The sequence below is a fragment of the Xiphias gladius genome, chromosome 6 (assembly GCF_016859285.1).
Source record: "Xiphias gladius isolate SHS-SW01 ecotype Sanya breed wild chromosome 6, ASM1685928v1, whole genome shotgun sequence".
NCBI classification, from domain to species: domain Eukaryota; kingdom Metazoa; phylum Chordata; class Actinopteri; order Istiophoriformes; family Xiphiidae; genus Xiphias; species Xiphias gladius.
Window position 1 is genome coordinate 10,185,320 of NC_053405.1, and position 23,617 is coordinate 10,208,936.

At 40.4% G+C, this 23,617-nt stretch overlaps 2 protein-coding genes across 9 annotated transcripts; one reads left to right on the plus strand and one right to left on the minus strand.

Moving 5' to 3' along the window:
• Nucleotides 1–67: 67 nt before the first annotated feature.
• Nucleotides 68–6,072, minus strand: nphs2 (NPHS2 stomatin family member, podocin). 2 transcript variants are annotated; one of them, XM_040128297.1, is made up of 8 exons: nucleotides 5,965–6,072; nucleotides 3,669–4,137; nucleotides 3,208–3,311; nucleotides 2,534–2,606; nucleotides 2,084–2,166; nucleotides 1,514–1,773; nucleotides 964–1,042; nucleotides 68–463 (listed from the first exon to the last, which is right to left on the minus strand). In XM_040128297.1, the coding sequence occupies exons 2-8, from the start codon at nucleotides 3,982–3,984 to the stop codon at nucleotides 254–256; spliced, it is 1,125 nt and encodes a 374-aa protein (XP_039984231.1). In that variant the 5' UTR covers nucleotides 3,985–4,137; nucleotides 5,965–6,072; the 3' UTR covers nucleotides 68–253. The 2 variants fall into 2 exon arrangements, with proteins under 2 accessions (XP_039984231.1, XP_039984230.1); XM_040128296.1 differs by having other exon boundaries at nucleotides 3,669–4,012; nucleotides 5,965–6,064.
• tdrd5 (tudor domain containing 5) lies at nucleotides 6,030–21,968 on the plus strand. Of its 7 annotated transcripts, none has more exons than XM_040128289.1 (21): nucleotides 6,030–6,145; nucleotides 6,296–6,383; nucleotides 6,476–6,615; nucleotides 7,028–7,264; nucleotides 7,437–7,648; nucleotides 8,022–8,328; nucleotides 8,659–8,813; nucleotides 8,925–8,969; nucleotides 9,118–9,201; nucleotides 9,463–9,519; nucleotides 11,569–11,731; nucleotides 12,137–12,315; nucleotides 12,688–12,893; nucleotides 13,571–13,780; nucleotides 13,902–13,968; nucleotides 14,494–14,694; nucleotides 14,969–15,103; nucleotides 16,677–16,742; nucleotides 17,252–17,437; nucleotides 17,561–17,744; nucleotides 21,330–21,968. In XM_040128289.1, exons 4-21 carry the CDS (start codon nucleotides 7,036–7,038, stop codon nucleotides 21,389–21,391), a joined length of 2,748 nt encoding a protein of 915 aa, XP_039984223.1. In that variant the 5' UTR covers nucleotides 6,030–6,145; nucleotides 6,296–6,383; nucleotides 6,476–6,615; nucleotides 7,028–7,035; the 3' UTR covers nucleotides 21,392–21,968. The 7 variants fall into 7 exon arrangements, with proteins under 7 accessions (XP_039984223.1, XP_039984225.1, XP_039984227.1 ...); XM_040128291.1 differs by having other exon boundaries at nucleotides 6,476–6,602; XM_040128293.1 differs by having other exon boundaries at nucleotides 6,476–6,602; nucleotides 7,031–7,264.
• The last annotated feature ends 1,649 nt before the right edge of the window (nucleotides 21,969–23,617 follow it).

Genomic DNA, 23,617 nt, shown 5'->3' on the forward strand with positions numbered 1-23,617 from the left:
AGCTTTGTTCACCTACAGGAGAGGCTCAGATCCTTCAGTGCTAAAGCTCAGTGGTTTAAACCAGCCAAATTCCAAGCACTGACTTTGCTTGAAGAAAAAAACTTTTCTGTTAAACTCACATCTCTCTTGTGCTCAAATAAACAATCATTTGGCTTGAGATGTTTTGTCTTGAACACATGGTTAAAATCTCCTAAAATTTTCGATGTTTATTGAAAATAATAATGATGATAAAAATGTATCTGTTGACAGTCTGTCACATCATTGGTGAGTCCGTTTCCGGCTCCTCCTCTGTCATTCCTCCCTCTTCTTCCACAGCAGGAGGAGGAGGTGGAGGTAGAGATGAGTTGTCAGAGGTCAGACTGAGGAGATCTGGGGGGAATGGAAGGACCAAGGCAGGATGGAGGTGACGGAAGGAGGCCCTGAGCCCCTCCCAGGCAGTTGTCTCTCCTCCTGCTGCTTTTACCTGGAGGAGAGAAGGGCTGCTGTATGTTTTTCCTTTACAAACACTATTGAGGATGCAGAAATTACCTCACTGGAAGAGGTAAACGTCCGTTTCCAGGGCTAAAGAACCACTGTTTTCCTGGCTTAACAATATCCATATTATGGGTTGGAAGCGTAGCAAAACAGTTCGAAACGGAATCGGAGCTATGGTGCAATGAGCCCCATAGTGTTGCAAGGCATTGGAACTGAGATTGGCTTTACTTTGCTGTCTTTTATCCTAATTATACACATAAATCCTTTATCAGCTATCTTAAGTATAGTTGAACTTCTGATCTTCAAAATGTTGTGCAAATAATGCTGATAATAATACAGTTCCTGAGTTTGTTTAATCTTTCATTAAATAATATATTTGACAAAAACAAAAAAAAAATCGCTGTGCCATAAACATTTAAAATGCAAAAACAGGCATTAAAACATAAAATAATAAATATTAAATTATAAAAATCTGGCATGGTTACTTACTCTGGCCTGCTGTTGTCTCTTGACCTCAGCCTCAGCAGCCAGACTTTGTTGTAACTCCACAGGAAAACTGAGGTCGTCTCTGACAGAAAATCAAACACAAGCACAACCCAGCCTGGTCAGCAGGAACTACAAATCTCAAAATTCCAAGTTGGCTGTATACCAAGTTTGCATTGTCTCTTTGTATTGATGTAAATCAGCTTCTTTTTCTTTTGGCCCGATAGGTTTCTTCAAAAATAATTTTGATTCTCTTAAGCCATTTAAAGCATTAGCTTTTAATATCAGGTTTTGTTGTCAGGCCCTCACGATCAAAGTCGCTCTTTCTGCATTCACAGTAACAAAATATAGACCAGAATGCTTTTTATGTGGTTTGTGATTTTTAGTCTTGACTTCCAATGAAATGTTGTTAGCGACTGGAATACATGATGCAGCTAAAGATGGTTGACACACAAATATAAAAACATACAAAAAGAAAAATGTTGAGTTTCAACAGTTTGATCACAAAATAACAATGAAAGAAGATCTGTGGGGACTTGTCTGTCTTCAGTCTTACAGGTCTGCTCTCTCCACCCGGATGCCCCAGCGACAAGCAACAGAGTCAACAGCTGCTTGTATCTGCAGACCGATCCTCCTCCTGTGCAGCAGGATGTGGCTTAATGTGTGTTGGGCGAGGACGTCTCTGACCGCTGCCTGGACCAGAGTCTGCAACACTGTGGTCAGACTGGACAGAGCTGAGCTGCACAGAGCCACGTTCTCTATCTGGTAATAACACACCGCACTCAGCTCTGGCCTTACCATGTCCTTTGTCACCACCTGCGTACAGACATACAGTATAATGTCTTTTGAATTAGTTCAAGGTAAAGGTTGAGAAACACTGTACAACAAAGACTGAATTCCACTTTAATGTAAACTCCTGTGTAGGTACTTTGGTTCAAAGTAGCCATTGAGGTTTAACAGCCAGTGACAAAAACGTTTGATCTCTTTATGGACTACGAGCGATTTACTGTCCTTTCAGCGAAAGCAAAGTGCAATTAACAGTAAACAGTTAATTCATTATCAATCATTTTCACATAAAGAGCTAAATGTGAACACGTAAGTTGTGTGTTCGCTTATTGTTTTGTACCGTGTGAAGAGGGACCTTCAGCATTTTCAGTCGGATGTCAACCTTGTGACACACATCAAGGAGTGGGAGGTAGAAAAGAAGGCCTGGGCAGAGGAGGCAGAAAGATTTGTTCTACGCTCAGATTTCATAGACAACATAAATTTTTCTTTTTAAAATAAATTTCCTATGACTTTTGTGTGATGGAAAACGTGGATTGCAGACTAAAACAATTCATCAATTTTATTATAACATAATTTTAAGCATAACTAACTGTATGGTTTCCAAACTTTTCATGACTCTGTGGCTGCATGATCACTAGCCAACCACAACCAGCAATAATTCAAACACTGACAGACATGCTCAGAAATGGCAGTTAGACTGATTTGGCACATTCCTAATGTAACCAAAAAAGGATGGTACATTTTTTAAATTGCCAGTTGAGAATAAAAGATTACAGTTAGCTGTGCCAACCTGGACCTCTGGGTCTTCCACGCAGTAGGTGACCCAGTCTGAAGATCACAGCTCTCTCATGCTCCCTCACTACCTGTCAATCAAAATGACAGACATCAGTCAGTCCATGTGAATGGAAAACAGTGATGGCCGGAGTGTCCAACTGACATACAACAATGGCTATGAGGTGAAAGTGCCGAGTCTGACTCTCTAAAATAGCCCTTTTTCATGCTAAAATCCTGAACATTCTCCAAGTATTTTACTTCTTTCTGAGGTGGAAAAAGTAGAAACAACATTTTGACTGTTAATGGAAAATTAATGTCTCGAGTGAAACTTGAATGATGAGATTATTACCAGCTTCTTCCGTGCCAGATTGGACTGTGGAAACTGGAATGAATTCAAAAGCTCGTTTTCACCCCTTTCAAACAGTTGTTTTTAGCAGCTTGGATTTCAATCAATATAAAAATTCTCTCATAGTAAAAAGGAGTTGAACTCAGGTTGTTGGAGCTGAACACAGTTTGTTTATCCCTTGACATCCACACCCTTTTACTTCTCAATCAAAAACTGCAAGTGTCTAGTAGTTTTTACCTCAACCTAATAATTTACATAATTCCCCATATAAGATCTCAATTTTTTTGTGAAGTAGATCATTGTACAGTGTTTGCTTTTTGTTTGGTCTGTGGTGTCATTCGTACTTTCACACAGAACCAGATGGACAGAGGGAGGAAGAGGAGAATCAGAGCCAAGGCAAAGACCATCAGCAGCCACTCAAACACGCCCAGGTTCTTGCGCTTCAAACCTGCAGAGAGCCACAGTACTTAGTAAGAAGAACTCCGACCCTTACACAGAGTGAAGACCGGAAGTAAACAGAAATTTTTACATTGAACTCAACTCAGAAAAAAACTCTGAAAGTGGACCAAAAGCTTCGGCTAACACTAAAAGTTTTACTGTAATAAACTTCAAAGCTAGACAACTTTAAATCACAGTTTTACTTATGCCATAACAAATGTAAACTCACAACAGCAACAAATTGCCAACACAATAGTCAAGATAACAAAATGTCGTAACATAAATGGAAGTAAAGGAAAAAAAAACACCAATGTTTACCCCCACGAGACTGAGAATTTTCCAGGGTTTTCTTCAGGCTTCAACTTACCGTCTTCCTGCGCCGCTGCTTCCAGGAGCCCCAGGTCCTCCTCCTTGGCCTCATCATCTCTCACACTATCTATGTCCACCACAGTGGGTTTCAACTTCACTTTTGTCTCCTGCTCTACCTTCACCTCATTCGTCTCTGGTTTCTCCTTCTGTAGCCTCTCTTTCCTCGCTGATGGTGCTTCAGGGAGCTGGCCTGCCTTCGATGCCCTTTGTCGGTGACTTCTGGGAGGCACCATGGTTCCCCTCTCATTCTCCTTCCTGGGAGTTATTCTGGATCTTGGCAGGTGACTGGGGTGGACATTTGAGGATATCTCCATACTGGCTGGAGGCTCTGCAGTAAAGAGCCTAGAAGTGGAGGGTTTTCTTTTTAGGAGAAAGCAGTGAGGAAGGAAAAACTCTGTAGCTTTTACTGCTATGAGTTGCTTCTTCTGGCTGGAGGTTTAAACTGGAGTCACTGGTGCTGCCGTCTACTGTGGTAATGAGACAGAACGCTTGGATGGTGAATCAGGCTGACTGAATGTGGGAGTATAGGAAGGCAGTGGGAGTGCCACCTGCTACCCTCTCAGTTTTTCAAATAATTTTAGGTCAGTGACCTTTTGTGAGCACGGCATTCAATATCTGTTGTCAAAACAGGAAACTAAAATAAGAGAAAATGATGATCATTAGGAAAACATCAAGAGTTCTCATGGGCATTCCATCACTTGATCAGCAAGCAAAATAAGACCGTCTCTCTCCTTCTTTTCCCCAGATTTAGAATGGCCTTATCAGACAGAAAATCGCAATTTCTGGATGATTTTTTCAAGCAATATTCTGTTTTATTTATTAGGATTATTCTTTTTTAATTCAGATCCAGAAGCTATGACAAAAAAATAAATAAATAAATAAATACAGCTATTAAAATTTTTGTCTCTCTTCACTCAATCCAGTGTTTTTTTTGGTTGATAAAGCTAAGAAGGCCTTTATTATATCCCAGAAAAGTCTCTCTCTAACGCCCCTGAAAACAATACAACACATTCCCACATTTTCCTCTTAAGAGCGTAACGATGAACAGAAATGTTGTTATAACATTTTTGGTAGACAGCATGGTAGAATACAGTATCTACTGTATATAGGTATACTTGGTCTAAAATTACTGACATCATTGCTTTGGAAAGTTGACGGAGATACATGCCAGTGGGGGTCATTTTTATGTCATTAAATCATGCACAGACTGTGCTATTTGAGTGCACATCACATAAAACATGCACACAAATTACATTGAAACCTTTACAGCCTCAAATCTTTATATCTCTGGGTCCATTTATTTGGACTTTGTTTTATTCCCTGGTAAAACCAGTGCCATTCAGAGATGTGTGGAAACCCAGGTTCAGACTTTACTGCTTGGGTAAATTTTTTTCAGTGGAGCTCAGGGAGTCACAGTGTCTCTTTAGCGGGAATGTGCAGACTCAGGCCTCTCCTTTTCCAAAGGGCTGATATCGTTTTTTTTCTGTGTTTTTACAGGAAAAGACACACACTATCCTCCCTAGTGCAACCCTAATTAAACCGAAAATTAATTCTGTGGCCCAAATGCCCTCCTGTTATTGGAAGTCCTAAGTCTAATTGTGTGCAAACCAAGCCAAGGGGGTCGGTGCCTAGGGCCTCTGATCAGCCTTGGCTGAACTGGGGGCCAAGTTTCTGGTGGTCAGAGCAAATGGAAAGTGTGTGATTAAATATGCCACTCGAATCACAGCGAATAAATTACAGCAAAATATGAAATACTGTCAGTAAGTCATTTTACAATGTATCAACCATGTTTAGCCATATATTAATATATATTTTAAAATAATATATATTAATATATTTTTTAAATTTTACTTACTTGCAAAAAAAGGGAAAGATATATACGTCACATACATACATACAAACCCACTTTCACTTTTATATATATATATGCACCTGCATGTAGGGCTACTGTATGCAAAGCCTTTATCTGACAGGTGAGACGAATTCCTTGAGAAATATACATCGATAGGTTTTTGCTCAGACCACACTGCAAAATTAAGACCTGCTGCTGCAAAGTGTAGAAGCAAAGCTGACATTCCTTAAATACTTGCATAATCGACTCTGGCCACATAATCTCTGCCACTTCATCTGCCCACGTTATTGATATTTTTAAGAACGTTTGCACTGGTCTTTGTAAATCTAGGTTAATCGCATTTTTAAAAGGACGGATACTGTACACTTCAGATTCTAAAAATAATCCCCTTTGTAAACTACTAAATCCTGAACACCGAGGCTTGAAAATATTTAAATTATACCTGTAACCATATCGTCCAGCTCTAACGCATTACTGTGCTGATCAGAACATTTGCCCTGGACGGGACACACGAAGCTCGGGCGAGTTCCGTGCGAGTTTTTTCTTTTCTTTTGAGCTTGTCGGTCATCGTCGCTCCTTCGTTCGCGGTGCCGCCACAGTAACGCCGTTACTTTGCTACACAGGTAATTAACGGGATTGCTTTGTATTTTTATTTATTTTAAACTACATTTGATCGGAGGATTGGGTGAATATGCCCGCTGACAACGACAAAGCACACTGTCCTTTTTTCTTTTGCTGTTTTTACACGTTTATCGTGTACGGTGGTCTGCTAGCAACAGAGTGGAGGCGAGAGTGGAGGCTAATCAGACGGAAGGCCGCCACGTCGTGGGAGGGTGCAGCAGAGATCCTGAGGACTCGGGGGTAACGTTATGCCGACAAATACTTTTGGAACCATTTGATAACAGTTTATCTGTATTTGAAGACATCGCTAGTTAAGTTTTTCAACATTACAGCAGCGGCATCCAATTTGCCGGACTACATGGTCAAGCCTACAGAGCTTCTCGCTTCTCCAAGATGGAGGCGAATGTCAACTTCTGCTAATTTAACTGTTAGCCATGTCCTGACGGCCAACATGTGTCTGTGCGGATCACAAGTATCTACCTAATGTTTTTTTTTTTTTTTAAACTGTCTATGGTGCAGTTGTGTTACTTCAAGAGGGTTTATTGAGCGTATAAGGACATGAAATGCCGCGTAGTATGTTACTGTATATGTGTAAGGTAACAATTAAAAATGGCTGAAGGCGAAAAGGTTTGACCTCAACTGCCATCACCTCCTTACATTTTAATCCATATATATATATATATATATAATATATGTGTGTGTATCTATGTATTTAGATAGATAGATAGTCTATATCTATCTATCTGAGTCAAAGCAGTTAATACTGCAGTATTTGTAACATTTTTCTTAGCATGTGGTGGACTTTTCTGCTTTCCTTTTCTGCGTTCGGGATGTACAGTATGTTTTGTTCCATTTTGCCTCTTGCTGTGTTCTCCACATGTCAGCAGGCAAGATGAACCAGGAAGAGGTATTGGCAAAGCTGAAGAAGGATGTTCGCTCCTTGCTCATTTCATCCAAGATGGGCCTGGACCCTGATCAGCTCAGGCGAGACTATGTCGCAATGTTAGGGCATCCCATACCCCTGAAACTCCTGGGCTTCAGAAGTGTTATGGATATGGTGAAGGAGATGCCAGACGTGGTGTCTGTTAAATTCAGGACAGACGGTAGCACATTCTTAAAGGGTAGTTTATTTTTATTCATTTGAGCATGTATTTGAATACTGTTTCAGGTTATTGCATCAAATTAAACTAATGCTTGGTAGTGTTGATGCACAGGTCCTCATTCCAGTTGCCTTTCACACATCTGAACAAGGTCTAATATTTCATGCTCTCACTTTCGTTTCCGCCATTGCAGCTGTTGGGGATGAGTCCACCCGGAATATTGAGGAGCTGGTAGCCAAGCAGCGCACATCTAAGGCCAAAAAGAAAGTCAGGAGGGGCACTGTAAGCTACTTCTCGCCCCGCTACTGTCACCTGTCCCCCTCTGTGGTCCTTCCTAGAAGAGGCCAGGCTCTTCCAGCTCTCCCTGCCCAGCTCAGGGCACAGCTCCGCCTCCTGCTCTCCCAGGTATGACTTCATCAACCCCCCCCAAAAAAACGCGCTGTGTGTTCTCCATAGTAAACTGGACTGTTTGTGTCTGTCTAAGTTTTTCATAGCCAGAATGACACTCTAAGCCAATCTTCCGTCCTTTTTAAACAGGAAAAATATAAACAGAATGAGAGCAATTTTGAAGAATTATTGTTTTTCAATTTTCTTTAGCCTTGTGGTGTCTAGATTGTTTACGTGACTTTTGCATCGCACCATTCAAACACAGCCAACTAAATCAGAGGCAGGGAGGCCAGAGCGACTGTTAACTCTTATATTTTTTTAAATTTTCTAACCAAAATCTGTTATTGCGAAATGTTATCATGTTTGAGTAATGACACGGTCCCTCTCCCAGGGTCCTCTCAGGTTGTCTGAGCTGGAGGCCAGCTTCCTGCGCTGCTTCGGCCACCCTTTGCGTGTCCACAATTATGGCTTCTACTCCACTGGAGAGATGCTGGAGGCAGCGACGGACCTGATCCTCATCCAACAGGGCAGACTGGGCTCAGTTCTGAAACTGAGGGAACACATGCTACCCAGGCCTCTGCTCAGACCATCTAGTTCCTCACAAAGGACTGGACCTATAAAACCGGAATCGAAAAAAACTGACAAACCAGCATCCAAAGGGCCTGACACCAGAGCTCAGACAGCGACAATACCCCCAGGTGTGTTATTAGAGAGGTGGGTTTAAATATCTTGTAAATGCATCACTTTTTTTAAGAGACTACTGCATTTACACTTTTTTAACATCTGTCTAGACTGTGTTTTCTATTTACCAATCCATATCCAGTGTCTTTTGGTTGCATTTACACTTGGCTTTTCTGAGATTGGATAGCTACTAATCTTGATTTGCTAAGTGTTTACTAAATGTTAATGGGGTTATTTGCTCAGTATTGAAAAACCAACACACTGTTCAAACTCTGTATATTAAATTATTTTATTGTAAGTTTTGCACAGGGGATCCCCATACTTTGAAACATTTTTGTGTTCTGAAGTCCCAGTGAAGCAGAGTCCTCTGAACCAGCCTTCTACTGAGATTACCTTGGGCCCTGTCTGTAAAAAGTCAACAACTGTCAATAACATGCCAAAACCAGAGAATAAACCAGAGCTCTGCCAGGAAGGCGGCTTTTTTCAGAAACGTGTCCTCAAGGTTTGTTCTCATTTAAAACAAAGAAACTTAGTAACTGCTCATGAAATACAGTATGTATGGGTTGCTTAAAAGAACAAAAAGGATCATTATCCAATATTCCATCCATTCCAGGTCTTGCTGCATAATCTGGATATACAAATAAAACCTAATCAGATGGCAAGTTACGGAAAACTAGTATATATAAGAAATAAAAGAAAATTGGTCTGTGCGTGTGTGTTGCATCAACAATTTAGTTTAGGGTTAGTGCACAACTATTTGTTTTAATACATTTATCTTTGTTCTCTCTACTTAATTTCTACATCAGCTGGAAGAGGAGCTACGCCAGCGAATCCTGGAGAATGGATTAGCTGGCACCATTAGTCAGGAGCTGAAGGACAAGTTGAGAAAGGCAAGACTTCCTGCTAGTTTATAAGCAGATGTCTTAGTTTCACTAGTGACTACAAAACTCTAATATGCTTTGCTTCCACAGCAAAGCCTATCAAGCGAAGGGTATTGATTTTTTGATTTTAAGCATTGAAATGTCTGGCTAAGTGTGTCACATACAGTGTATGTCTGTATCGTATTAACTAACTGTAAGATAGACTCCTCTTCAAAACTGAAGGGTTTCAAGTCATATAATGAAACCCTTTATATGTTCACGACTCTGCAGGTTGTAGGTCAGACCTGCGGTGGATTATCAGTGCACGATCTGCCTGATGAGTATAAGGTAAAAAAAACCCAAACCAAACAGTAATGCAGTATTCCTGTTCACCTTCGTAGTGTCACATGAGGGTTTAAGGCAAATTAGTCATGGGTTTTGGGAGCCAAAGAACTTTAGTTTGAGGAACCAGATTCAGTCTTTCCAGATCCATCCTAATAAAATGCATAAGCTTCACTGTTTTGGTTTTGTTTCTTGCTTTTTTTTTTTTTTCAGCACTGTCCTGGTCTAGAAAGTAACTCACTCACATTTTGCCCACCTCCCCCCTAATACTGTTTCAGAAGTAAGCAGTTTCAGGACAAAGCTGCCTCTGTGTAATGGAGCAGAGTTCAGATAATAATGAAAGATACATGGTGACTACGTAGTCAAATAAAATCATATTTTTTATATATATATATATATATATATATATATATATAAAATTAATGCTGACTTTGGTGCAGGAGGTCGGGGGTTCAAATCCCGGCCAGGGCAGGGTAACGCATATCCAGTGTGGAGGCAAGGGTCTGCTAGCTTACCCCAGTATGAGTGAAACTGCAAATTTGAGAGACCAGGAAACCCTTAGGATGGGGTGGGCTACTGGAACAAGACATAGATGGAGCAGGGCATAGAATCGGGATCTGTTGGAATGCTACAAGTTACAACTAACTATTAGTACTATTAGTACGGGCTGATACAACAACACGTACGCCCTGCCAGTCATCAGATATCCCGCTGGCGAAAGAAGGAGATAGAGGCCACTGATATCAAGACAAGAAAGCTCCTCACAATGTTGGAGGGTTTCACCCCAAGTCCAGCACCCTGAGACTGTACACTAAGCAGAACGGGGGAGGCCGAGGCCAGAGCCACTGTCCAGGACGAAACAACCAACATCCAGGAATACATCAGGAAGATGGCCCCCAAAGATGAACTGCTAAGTGATTGCCTCAGGCAGCAGAAACCTGATGATGCAGAGAAGGAGGAGGAACCATCATGGAGGGACAAGATCTCTACACGGCATGTACCACCGACAGATAGGAGAAGTGGCTGATAAAAAGAAATCTTACCAGTGGCCTGGAAAAGGCTGGACTGAAGGACAGCACAGAAGCACTAATCATGGCAGCACATGAACAGGCACTCACTACAAGATCAATAGAGGCGGGGATCTACCACACCAGACAGGACCCCGGGTGCAGGCTGTGCAAAGATGCTCCTGAGACAGTTCAGCACATAGTAGCAGGGTGTAAGATGCAGGCAGGAACAGCGTACATGGAACGCCATAACCAAGTGGCTGGCATAGTGTGCAGGAACATCTACAAGGAGTATGGGTTGGAGGTCCCAAGGTCACAAAGGAAGACATCTCTTAAGGTGGTTGAGAATGACCAAGCTAAGATCCTGTGGGACTTCCAGATCCAGACTGACAAACTGGTGACGCCAACCGGACATCGTGTTGATTGACCAACAACAGACGGCAGAGGTGATAGACGTAGCAATCCCAAGCGACAGCAAAATCAAGAAGAAGGAACACGAGAAAATCGAAAAATACCAAGGGCTGAAAGAGGAGCTAGAAAAGATGTGGGGAGTAAAAGCAACAGTGGTGCCAGTGGCAATTGGAGCACTGGGGGCTGTGACACACACTGGGAGAATGGCTCCAGCAGATTCAGGGTACAAGATTTGAGTTCTCTGTCTAGAAGAGCGCAGTCCTAGGAACAGCTAAGATACTGCGCAGAACCCTCAAAGTCCTAGGCCTCTGGTAGAGGATTTATCTCATATATTTATATATATATATAATATAAGTTGGTGGGACACTGTACTTTATAAGTATTGCATCAAATCTTTTTTTTTTCTTTTTCTCTATAACATTGCCTTGTATTTTTCCTTTTTGATAAAACCACAATGTATTTTGGTTGACTTCTCCTTTCTCTGTGTCTGTTTTGGGGTGTGATGGGAAACTGGTGAATTTTCTGATCTACAATGCTGATGTTCTTGTTGTTTATCACAATTAAAAATAGCGAAAGAAGAAAAAGGATGCGTGGTGACGTTATTGGGAAGCTCACCTGTGGTGTTTTTACTCTTTAGAGGCTTTTTGGTGAGGAGCTGCCACTGCTACAGAATGGCTTTGTCAGTGTCACTGAGCTGGTCGGAGCCATGAGTGACATCTTCCACCTGAAACCTGCAGGGGGTGACAAGGGACAACACTGGATAGTCATGGTCATACAGGACAGTGACAGTACACACTCAGGTGTGCATGGGAATGTATTCAGATACCAACAGTCAGGGCCAGTTTTTGGTTTTTAAAGAACTAGTTAGTAAGATGTGCTGTCTGACCAGATCGGAAACCAAAATGCTTATAACTGATCTGAAAGGCCACACTTGATGATGGAGTGAAAAGCTAGCTGTCCGAGAGAGAGGGGAGGCATGATATTTTTTAAAGCTATTCAACAACCACCTCAGGGTATATTTTTTCCCTCCCTCTGTATTAATTTATCCCCTACCAGTGTCTCATTAGGATCAATCTGTTTCTGCAATCAATACTTTTCTAATGACCTGATGTAATAAATGTTGGTGTCTGACATATCGTGATAGAACATCTTGTAGAACAGTGTTTTTTAACTAAGCATGGAATTTATTTATTTTTATTTTGTAGACTCAAGGGAAACTGGGAATTTTGGTAACGGTGTGAAGCCGTCATTTAGGAGCTACTACTTCAGCTCTGGAGAGTCTCCTTGGGAAGGCAAACCGGAAGCGGACGATGACGATAATGTCACAGCAGATGACAAGAATGAGGAGCTGGAGACCAGTAAAAATTCCAAGACCCAAGAAATGGTTAGGCATCATCTTTTTCATCATATTATCTTGCATCACTAGGTGCTAAGGACAATCTTCGAGAGAGAGAGAGAGAGACCTAAATGAAGATTTTGTCTGGTAATTAGAGCATAACAGGGTGTGATTCAAATGCAAATCATGAGTTTTCACTGCACTTAACAAGCAGGTGTCAATGGCCCATTATCACTGTATCCTGTGAAAAATGTCTATTTGTCCATATATGCAGGTTAGACACCCCTGAAACCTGCTATTACTTATTAAAGTTTTTATGATATTTTGTATTACGTATTATGTTCTGTATAATTATATTGACTATAGAGTACACAGCCTTTTCCGGCTCACCACTTTGTTTTCTTATGTATCTGCCTATAGATGTATCCTGCCATTCAGGTGCATTGCAGGCCTGCTTTTCCCCTGGATGCCCTGCAAGGTGAACGCCTCAGACCGCCGATGCACCATGGTGCTCGAGAGCTGGTAGAAGTCCAGGTGGAACAAGTGGAGTCGCCAGGACGTTTCTACATCCGCTTCAGCGAGAGTGAGGAGGCGCGAGCTATGGAGGACATGATGATTGAGATGAGGTGGTGGATGTGTTATTAGCAGCTTAGTTAAAAAATAATGCACTAACACTTCCTGTATCTGTTGTGCCAGTTGCATTATTAGGGGTCCCCTTTGGAATTGAACAGTAAAATCCGTATTATAATGCATAAGGTCCTTCTGTGTTTATCATTTCATAATGCCTGGCGCAAACTCACTCTGTCAAACCAAATAGGTCTATATATAGTCTGATGGACAACTAAAATCTCTATACATTTTCCAAAATGTGAACCAAAATACACATAATCATTTAGCTCGAGTAAAGAGCTAAATGATAAAGAGCTAAATCTTTAATGTGCATCATTAAAGAAGCTGAACAAAATACCTAACATTCACCCCTGTTTTTCAGTATTAAATGTAACAAGAAGCGGGGGAAAAAAAAAAACTTTTGAAGAAGTAATATAATTTTCTGAATTGTATGAAAGACAGAATAAAACCAATTTTGACAGCATCTGCAAAGTTGAAGCTGGGACTGTTTGACATTTAAAAAAAAAAAAAAATCACAAAACAAGGCTGTCAAACATCACAAAATGTAATCAGTGTTCCTTCAGCACTCCCTCAACACAAACAGTACATTTTGAGATTCCTGATACTTCTCTAGAAGCAGTGACACCATGTGTCATCTAATTTTTCACTCTTCCTCTCCTCTCTACGCCTATAGGCGATGTTACACCTGTCCTGAGGTGTCAGAGCGCTACTGCCTCCCTGAACAATTTGTTCGACGGGGTCAGGTCTGCTGCATGTCACCTAAAGGAATGTGGTTCTACCGGGTGGTGATCCATCAGATCATCAGCCCCACTCAAGTTGAGGTCTACTATGTCGACTTTGGTGATATAACCATTGTGCAGAGTGCCAAGCTCAAGTTCCTCAAGTATGGGTATTTCAAAAATTGAAGCAGTTAATCAATACAAGTCCTACTACTCAGCTGGTCAGCTGGTGTTTTTTTTTTTGTTTGTTTTTTGCTGAGCTCTCTACATCTGTCTGATTCCCAGGTCATGTTATTCGGTTCTTCCAGCACAAGCTGTTCCATCATCACTCGCTGGAATCAAACCCACCGCTGTGAGTCTGATAGCTGATCTAATATTATACTCACACTTAGCTGAAATGCGAACCTTGAGTCAGAGTTCGGCATCACCTTCAAAATATCACCTTAAGCGCTGCCTGTCCTGTATTAGTACTTGTGTTGAATGTTGTTAATTCAAGCATTCATCCTGCATCATTACCAGGCAGATTTTCCTAGTACATGTCATATCTCCTAATCGACTTGTTCAGACATTATCCATTATAGTATTTGAAGAGAGCAAGCTAGATAGTTCAAAAATATTTAACTTGCAGAAAGAGCCAGCCCCGTCATGATCATTTAAATGTTCTATAAGAAATGAGTGGAAGTACAAAACAATAGTCAGCTTTTATATTGTTGAAACAAGTCACATGTGAAAGAGTTTTCTGCTTTGATCTTAGTACTCGCAGATGCTCTCAGTTTGCCTTTTGCACATGTGAATAAACTTAAACTTTCAAGCTGATGCTCAGTGCTGTAACCATGCCGTTTTAGGAGTGAGTGTTGTTTTGGTTTGTCTCTTGCAGGGCAGCTGGACTGCTAAGGCCACAACTTCTTTCCAGAAACTGTGCTCTGATCGCACCCTGGTGGGCGCTCTGGATTGTTACACTGGAGATGTGCTGCAGCTGTACCTGTGCGACACACATACTGATAACGACATCTACATCCACACTGTCTTGCTGAGCCAGGGACACGGGACACCCTGCAGCCCTGCAGCCAGTGCAGCAGTGAGCCACACACACAAAAAGATTTTTTTTTATCATGACCAAAATAAACACCAGAATTTGATCAACTGGCATTTGTCTTTTTAAATATGTTAAAAACATACCAGCATGCCTCAGACATCGATGTGGTCAACAGTTTGTCCACTGTACTGAATCACTTTATGAGATATGCATCGCATAATTAAGAGCAATAATAATAACAGTTAGCTCTATGATTAATATTTTTGATTCAGGCTATGGCATGAGCTAATTCACTGGTCCCATGTTCTTTCCTCAGCTGTGTGTCCAGGTGACTCCAGTGAGTCTCTACCTGGGGGATGGAATGGTTGACCTGCCGGAGGTAATAGACAAGATGACCTCCTGCCCTAAGACAACAAACACTCCTGAACAGTCCATGTCGACCACACCGAAGGTACTCCAAACACACACTAAGAGCCTTGCAAGCTTAACACACACACGCTCACAGACCAAGCTGTTGCTGTTCTATGTAAAAAAAAAAATTTGGTAATTGCAGTTCAGCCAAACAGAATATTAGTCAGTAATGGGTTCCTTGGATGTTTGTGGTGAATTTGCAGCATTATGTCTCAATGGGTGCACTTTGTCTCCTCTCTCACTCCATCTTTCTTAACCAGTCTTTTAATGTTGCTGTTTACCAGGCTTTTGTTCTTCATTGTCCGTCACTCTTATCTTACCAGCCATATGGTCAGTGCAGGCCCACTGCAGCACCAAGAACCCTCAACACATAGACCGGCATGCACACACAAACACAGAGTCAGTGCACACATTCAGATCAAACACACACATCATCTTGTGTGTGGCAGCGGGAGTCCAATGCAGGCTAACGTATAGTCAAACTGTTGGAAGGTCACAGTTTGCTGTCCAATAAATAAGATGACAGCCAATCAGTGGTCTGTTTGATGGCTATTGGCTGACAAGAACTGAACAATGCAACAGTAAACCCCCATGAATAACGCAACACCCCTGTTGACTAACCAGGGATACAGTTCATGGATATTGAAGTTGTTATTGTGTTACTACTTCTGAAATTAGACATCAAAGGTTATACAGACCAGGTGGGTAGGCAGAGTGTGTTTTTGCTCCTACTGTCTAATAATCCTCTGATGAGGGGAATTGATCCTGTCAACATGGAGTTGACATGAAAGTTGGATCCCACCTGGTAAATGTCAAACTTGAAGCTAACTCCAGCCATGCTGTATATGAACTGTATCTCCAGCCCATGGTTTTTCAAGATTTTAAACAAAATATAAAACTGTTTTATTAGCTTGTACTGACTGTGCTCTTTAAAATGATTCTCACAAATTTTCTGCTTTCCAGGATGGGGGGAAAAAATCAGAACGTTTACTTATGTGTAACCCAACATTGCAACATGCTGTTCTGAATGATCATTTAATGTGTACATGTAATGGGTAAGCCTGAGCCATTATTTACTGTCACCTAATAAGCCTGACAGATCTTCACAGCATCTCCTCCATGGTTTATCTATACAATGTATAAATTAAATTAAGGTATAAAAAGTAGCTTAATTGAAAATGACTTTTGCAGCATTAAAGAATGCCTCTTCTCCCTGAAGTATTAGTGTCTTCTGATCATAATGGAGCCAGTTGTTTTGATGGATGCGGCTGACTTCAATATAAACAGCTTCAGGAAACCATGCAGTTGTTAGCACTGACTATTACACTAATAGTTAAACTTAACACGGTTATAAATCTGTCGCAATGAATCTTCCGTTTGGACTAAGGAGACAGGCCTTTTCTATGTTCATTGAAGCAATACTACTATGTAAATTTTTATTATTGTCACATTAATAATTAAGGTCAAATTTAAAACACTTATAGGATTTACTGTATGTAGATTTACGAACGGATTAATCGACCTGTAGCAAATTCAACTAAAGACCACTGTACAGTCATATTTGTTTGTGAAATATAAATCTGAAGCATTCATGAGGTTTCTTGGTGCCTCAGGCAGAAGAGGAAGAATTGCCCGCCCTGGAGTTTATTGAGGACAATGAGGTCAGCACCCACATCCAGGTATGAGCACCTGACACTTGACTTCATCCACAGCCACACCACCACTGCCTTCATTCTGTGTATTTACAGAACTTAAATTTGACATAACTGGAAAAGCTGAAACATGAAGATGATGTGATGAATTTAAAGACTGAGCAGAAATCTTGCACTGTTAACTCAGTTAGGTTTAATTCATTGTAAGTGTACACCAATAAACATAAATAAACTACAGTTTTAATGACCATTTTAGTCTTTGAAGCCTTACCTAAAGAGGGTTAAGACTCAATTATTAATGTTTATCTTAACTTACTTGTGGAATACAACCCAGGTTACTGTATGTTGGATTGCTGATTCACATTGTTTTTTTGTTTTTCTTTGCTGCAGTCACCTAACTTTAATAAAGATTAAATGAATTAAAACAGATAATGGTAGACAGTGCTGTTTGTATGTCCACAGAAAGATTTTATGTTGAAAAAAACACAATAGCGTGAGCAAACGCTGTTGAAGTCTTATTATTGTGTCTTGTTCAGGGTAAGCAGGCCAACCCATTCAGTGCTCTGCTAAATGACCAAACCCTCAGCTGTAGTGAATTGGGCTGGGCCTTGACCAATGAATCTGCTCCTACTAACCCTACAAGTCCCGCTTCCAGCCCTCTCGCCCCTCCAGATCTGATCCAGTCCAAGACAACCCGAGCTCACTGTAAAGCTGATCTTAAAGTGAGAAGGCATCATATGTGTTTGGTTTTATGGAAGCAAAACAACTGTGGATTTAAAGTTTTTGTAAAGGACATTAAAAATGCAATGATAAGTGCTATTTGAGAAATTTTACTCTGTTTTCAGACGATGGGCATGACTCCTCCACCAGCTCCATCCAGCATTATTTCCAGGTACTGCTGGCTGACACAAGGAGAGAAGCAGCACCAGCCAAAGGTCACTGCCCCCTCGTTGGTCAGGCCAATTCCAATCCTGAGGACCCTGAGCCTCCACACCCCTAACCTGGGTCAAATCAAGGACTGCACTCAGGGTACATACACATGCAGACTGATTTTTTTTGTGGGGGTGCAGTTCACAATGTGCACATAAGTCATGATATCAAGAATACAGTCAGCTGAAGTATTAGAATTGAAAGTGAGTAACTTCAGTAACTGCAAAAATAAATACTTTGCCTTTTATAGTAGAGTTTGTAGAGTCAGTTTTATTTAGGGTAAAGCTATTTCAGATCATTTAAAACAAGGTTTTTATAATTCGTGTTCATTATAATCAAAAATGCACCATTTCTCATATGGCACTACAATTTTGTGTAGGGCCATACACGTGTTCTATCCAGTAGACCAGAGGTTTTCAAAGTTTGACATTGTGGGCCTTCCCTCAGACAAAATTGAGATGAATGTGCCCCCCCAAACTCCCTCACTCTGCATTTTGTCAGCCCTTTTAATATTCTTTGTCCTGCTTCTATTTGGGAGATAATCATGTTTCCATAATGGTTTGGAGGGTGTAAACAGGAAGTATAATCAAGCCGTGTCTGTATTTGTTTACATTTTTGGCATATTGGCACCATTAAAAGTATGCCATATTAACTATAAACAAATCCTGTTTGCAGTCTACACATTGATTTACAGACAACAGTGACTGGATTACTGTGATACTGAAGAAAACTTAAAAATGTGATGATACTCAGGCAAGTTCTGAACTTCAAGTTGTACAGACCTATATCTGCGATGATCATTGGAGATATTGATATCCGCGGAAAGTGTAAGTCACACTATCTTCTGATCATGTATCATGTCTGTGTGTTCAGATTCAACTGAGTAAGGAGTCCGAGGAGGAGTATGATATTTGACGCAGATTGCGACGATTAGTTGCGAATTGTTTTAAAACGTAGTTCTGAAGGGTTAACTTAATCCGAAGTAAATGATTTTTCAGGTCATCACGTAGAGATTTAATCATTTGTAAGAGTAGTTTTCGTTTCCTCCGAATTTTAATTTGGTAACGTGGCACAAAAGTCATAATGTATACTCAAAGGCTTGTCTTCTCTCTTGCGCACACACTCATTTTCTAATAGGATTATACGATGACCTTCATTAACCTGCACATGTGCACACATTTGCTCTGTCTCTTTGTCTCTCTGTCTCTACCACACACGGAAAAAAGCCTTCAATGAAATTAGAGTGTATCCATGGATGCAGAGAGGGAGTATTGATTGCCATCCTGCTGCTTGCATTGGTGGATGTAACTGTACTGAGAAGCTGACACAGATTCAATTAGACCTGTTACCAGAGCTATTTGACCCAACAAGCTGCTTTCATTGCATTTGTCCTGATATCAATACACTGCTGTTCCACCATGCTTCAAATTGCCCAGTGTTAATGAAAAAAGCAAAGAAGAATGGATCAAGGCAGATGTATCTGCAAATCGCTTTTTGTGAACTGCAGCGTTACCGAGTGCTTCACACAGCTGCACAAATACAGATTAAAGCACAAGGTAGAAACTAGAATTAGTGCATGACAGATTAGAAGATATAGTGTGTGTCTGTGTGTATTCTGAAAAACTGACGGTGAATACATACAGACAGCAAAATTTGACAATCTACTAACGATATTCCCTGAACTAGTTAATGTATATTAACTATAGGCCTATTGCTGTAGTTAATAGCAATTGTTCCTCTTCATACTTGTTTCTCATCTCTGTATTTTGTCTCCTATCATGCCCTGAGTAATTTTATGCTGGGGTTCCCCTAAAAAACCTGACACTGCAGAAACTTAACTCAAAAAAAAAAAAAAAAATTCACTAACACAAATGCAAACTCTGCACTTGTCTTTTGTCGCGATTCTCTTGTATCTCTCTTGATGTACCTACAGCTGAGTTTGACTGCTCAGCAGATTTGTTTCCAGCGAAAGGGGTCAGTTCTCAGTTCATTTTTTTGAGCTGCTCAGAGAAAACACTGTGTGGAGTCTCTGCAGAGTCTGGAACAGAACTGAAAATGACCGTTTCTAGGGTTATTTATTTGTTTAGTTATTTTTTTATTATGGAAAAAAGAGTAACTTAACACCAGCTGTGAATCTTGTTTTTGCCTACCTCCAGTGCTTGAAGTTCTTTCTTTGCTGTTGCTAATTGATATTTGAAAAGTTTGAGAAGTAGTTAAGGCATGTCGCAGAGAACTTTGCTCAACACAACAAATACTCTCCTGTGACACAAGAATAAAATAATGAGGGTCAATTATGGAGTTATGTGTGATCAATCACAACCAATTTGAAACTCACAATATGGAGGCAAAGTTTATATATATATGAATCTGTAATTACAGACATGTGGCAAATTAAAGGAAAAACCAACATGAAGTGTCTTTGTAAGGTGTGAGGCCACCACGAGCCTCCAGAGCAGCTTCATTGCCCCTTGCCATTGATTCTACAAATGTCTGGAACTCTACTGTAGGGATGAACCTCATTCTTTCAAAAGATACTCCCTCACTTTGTGTTTTGATGATGGTGGTTGAGAGCACTGTCTAACACTTCAGCCCAAAATCTCCCATAGGTGTTCAGCTGAGTTGAGATCTGGTGACTGCGAAGGCCGTAGCATGTGATTCACATCATTTTCATTCTCATCAAACCATTAAGTGACTCCTCGTGCCCTATAGACAGGGGCATTGTCATCCTGGAAGAGACCACTCCCATCAGGATAGAAAGGTTTGATCATAGGATAAAGGTGATCACTCAGAACAACGTTGTATTGATTTGCAGTGACCTTTCCCTCTAAGGGGACAAGTGCCAGCAGAATGCCCCCCACAGCATAACAGAGCCACCGGATTCCCTCACTGTAGGGGTCAAGCTTTCAGTCCTGTACCGTTCTCTTGGTATACGCCCACATGCGCTTGCCCATTTGTGGAGTATAGGTTGAAGGATGACTCTTCTTGCCCTATCACTTTTTTCCACATCCCTGTAGACCAGTGCCTATGGTTTTTGCACCACTGAACTCTCAAATTTGCATTCATCTTTGTAATGAGGGGTTTATGCACTGCAACCCTACTATAATATCCCTCTGTGTAATTGTCAGCAGTCTGCTCTTGCTGACAGTCTGATCCTGCCCTGCATTGATATTCTCAGTAACCTGAAGAAGAGTTGCTCTCCTGTTTTTCCTTACATATCGCGCTAATGCACGAGCTTCACGGTAGTCAAATGTGCGCTTTCAAACCACAATTTCTGACCCCATTTACTATAGCTCTAAATGCAAACAACTCTTTAGTCACTCTTCCTATTGAAACACTAGCCAGTGGAGCAGTCTTTGCGACTGAAGCTACTTCCATCCTTGCCCCGACAATGAACCCTTTTTCAAGGTCACTTAGATCTTTTCCCCTTGCCATCTTGATACAAAGTCAGAGTCAACTGGGCCTGCTTAGCTTGTTTATACATGCCAAAGAGCATGACTGGATGTTAATTGCTTAATTTTACCATGCAGGGCACCGGTATGGAAGTGTCGGCATTTATGTTTCTCCACACATTAATTCAGGTTTTTCCTTTAACTCGTCACCCATGTGTGTATAGTTTTTGTGCTAACATTGTAATATTTAGTAGAATAGTAATATTTATATATTGTGTTTGATTATGTTCTCCAGGTGTACCTGTTTCTCCGCTCCACCTGCGAAACATCCTGTTTCCTTTGTTTGGGGCCAGGTAGGTCATGCCTCCGAAATTCCACCCCAAACCAACTCCCAACCCAAATGCCTTAATGAGTCAAAACACGAAGGAATATTTACAGTGATCCTTAATAACTAAACAGCTGATAAAATATAATGACACTCTTGGAGAATCCAGTTTAGGAATCATTTTGTCACCAAGGACTTGTGTTATGCACTGACTTGTAAATAGTGTGAAAATCATTTTTATTAGAAGTTCATTTTCATGTCATTTTATTCTCATGTAGCTCAGTTAAATTGTATGTTAGGCTCTGTTAGGTTGATATTTTTGTAATCGTAGCACTAACAGCTTGTTCTTGGAAGATAAACACAAAAATATTGGAAAATGGATGGCTGTTCTTTTGTAAATGTGAATAAACTTGTCAATGCTTTTTGTTCTACAAATACTTTTTTGTATGAGACAAGCTTTTTATCATTTTCTCAGAGGCCATCAAGATGTGTTAAATGGTTTGACTTCCTTTTACATATTAGTGTTGTTCTGGACAGGGGTTAAAACACTTCAAAATGCTGTTGTAATGAACATTACAGAAAGATGTGAGTCATGACAAAGGTAATTTTATTTTGAGAAATAAATTTTATTTGCTAGAATATTGTAGTATTTCAATTTGTGTCACATGTTTCTTAGAAGTGTGTTTTTCTTTTCACTGTTCTCATCACTTCAGTGGATCCAATTTTGGAATTGAATGAATATGTAGATGAATTTTAAAGCACAATGCTTTAAATAAAGACAAAGTATTTTTTCTTTATTCATCAGAGCATGAAATATTTTAACAATCCTTTAATTAGTGTGCAGGAAAATGATTAGAGCAAGAATGTAAAACATATGAATAAAGTAAAAATTTTTAATATAATCCACATGTATAACCAAAAATGATCTAACTTTCCAACTTTGTCTTTACCTCTTCCCTAGCTCAATAGTGTAAGCTGCACACGTGAAGTCTAGTGAAATTCACCTCAGAGAACATGTTTTTCATCAGATGTTTGCAGCACCGTTTATTTTTGGTGTTTAAAACATTGCATATTGCTTAAGAAAGAAGCAGTGCAAAATGTCTCTGTTAATTCTCATGTATTCATACATATAACATGGATTTCATATACTTTTTTATTTTTTTTTTTAAATCCACATTGGTGGCGTAGCTCCAGGGATGGCCATGTCGCTAAAACATTAGTGCCATGATGTGGTTGGCATTTTTGCATTTTTACCTTCACCAAGGAGGTTTTGTTTTCAACCGTGTCTGTCTGTTTTTCAGCAGGATTAAGCAAAAAGTACTGAGCCCTTTTGCACCAAACTGGGTGGAGGGATGGGGCATGGGCCAGGGGAGAACTCATTAAATTTTGGGGCAGAGCCGGATAATTTACTATGAATTTGAATTTTTTTTCTCTGAAGTCTGGTGTAGGTTGTTTCACATTGGCCTTAGCGAAGGTATGCACTCTACTGAGTGCCATTTTAAGTACTGAAATCTCTATCTATCTATCTATTGGATGGATTGCCCTTAAATTTGGTAAAGACATTAATTCCCCCTTTAGGTTGAATTGTAGCTACTTTTGTGCTAATTAGCAAAGGTGGCATGCTAAAATGGTATACTAAAAAGGTGTAAACACGTCTACTAAATGTCAGCATGCTAGCACTGTCATTGTGAACATGTTGAACTGAGCTAGTGAGCGGACGCCATTCTGGAGTCGGGTATCCAGTTGCTATAATACATACATGCCTAGCATGTCAGCATTAGCATGTAGGACAAAGCAGCGTTGTAACCTAGTACAGCCTCACCGAGCTGCTAGCATGGCTGTAAACTCCTAATCTTGTTTCCCTCCTGAATCCTACAACTTTTGCTGCTCAAACAGATACAAAGGGATACAAATACTGTATTTTACCAGTTAGTGACTAAAATTTGTGCTCCAAAAAATCATAAGAGCACCAGAAAAAGTTGGTAATTTGTATCGTTACCTTGTGACCCTTCAAAAAAAAAAAAAAAAAAGAAAAACTTTCAGTTTAGAAAATGCTCCACTCTGTTTTGTGATTTCAGTGTTGTTGCTCCAGTAATGCTGCAGCTGTACTGCATCTCCTCTTCCCTGGCTCTACTTAGGACAGTGTCAACGTGCCCTTCAGCCAGGCAATTAATCCATACCTTGCCTTATCCTGCTTACTCAGTCAAACTTCTTTTATTTGTACAAATCTGTTTACCTGTATTTGACCCCGTCTCTTC

What these genes read in the sequence shown, in the direction of transcription:
- tdrd5 (XM_040128289.1), top strand. Translation starts at nt 7,036, where the DNA reads ATGAACCAGGAAGAGGTATTGGCAAAGCTGAAGAAGGATGTTCGCTCC. An exon ending in GACAGCGACAATACCCCCAG is followed by an intron (nt 8,329 to 8,658) that starts GTGTGTTATTAG and finishes TGTGTTCTGAAG; the next exon opens with TCCCAGTGAAGCAGAGTCCT. An exon ending in GCCAAGCTCAAGTTCCTCAA is followed by an intron (nt 13,781 to 13,901) that starts GTATGGGTATTT and finishes TCTGATTCCCAG; the next exon opens with GTCATGTTATTCGGTTCTTC.
- nphs2 (XM_040128297.1), bottom strand. Translation starts at nt 3,984, where the DNA reads ATGGAGATATCCTCAAATGTCCACCCCAGTCACCTGCCAAGATCCAGA. An exon ending in TGGAAGACCCAGAGGTCCAG is followed by an intron (nt 2,167 to 2,533) that starts GTTGGCACAGCT and finishes TCCTCTGCCCAG; the next exon opens with GCCTTCTTTTCTACCTCCCA. An exon ending in AGAGACAACAGCAGGCCAGA is followed by an intron (nt 464 to 963) that starts GTAAGTAACCAT and finishes TCTCTCCTCCAG; the next exon opens with GTAAAAGCAGCAGGAGGAGA.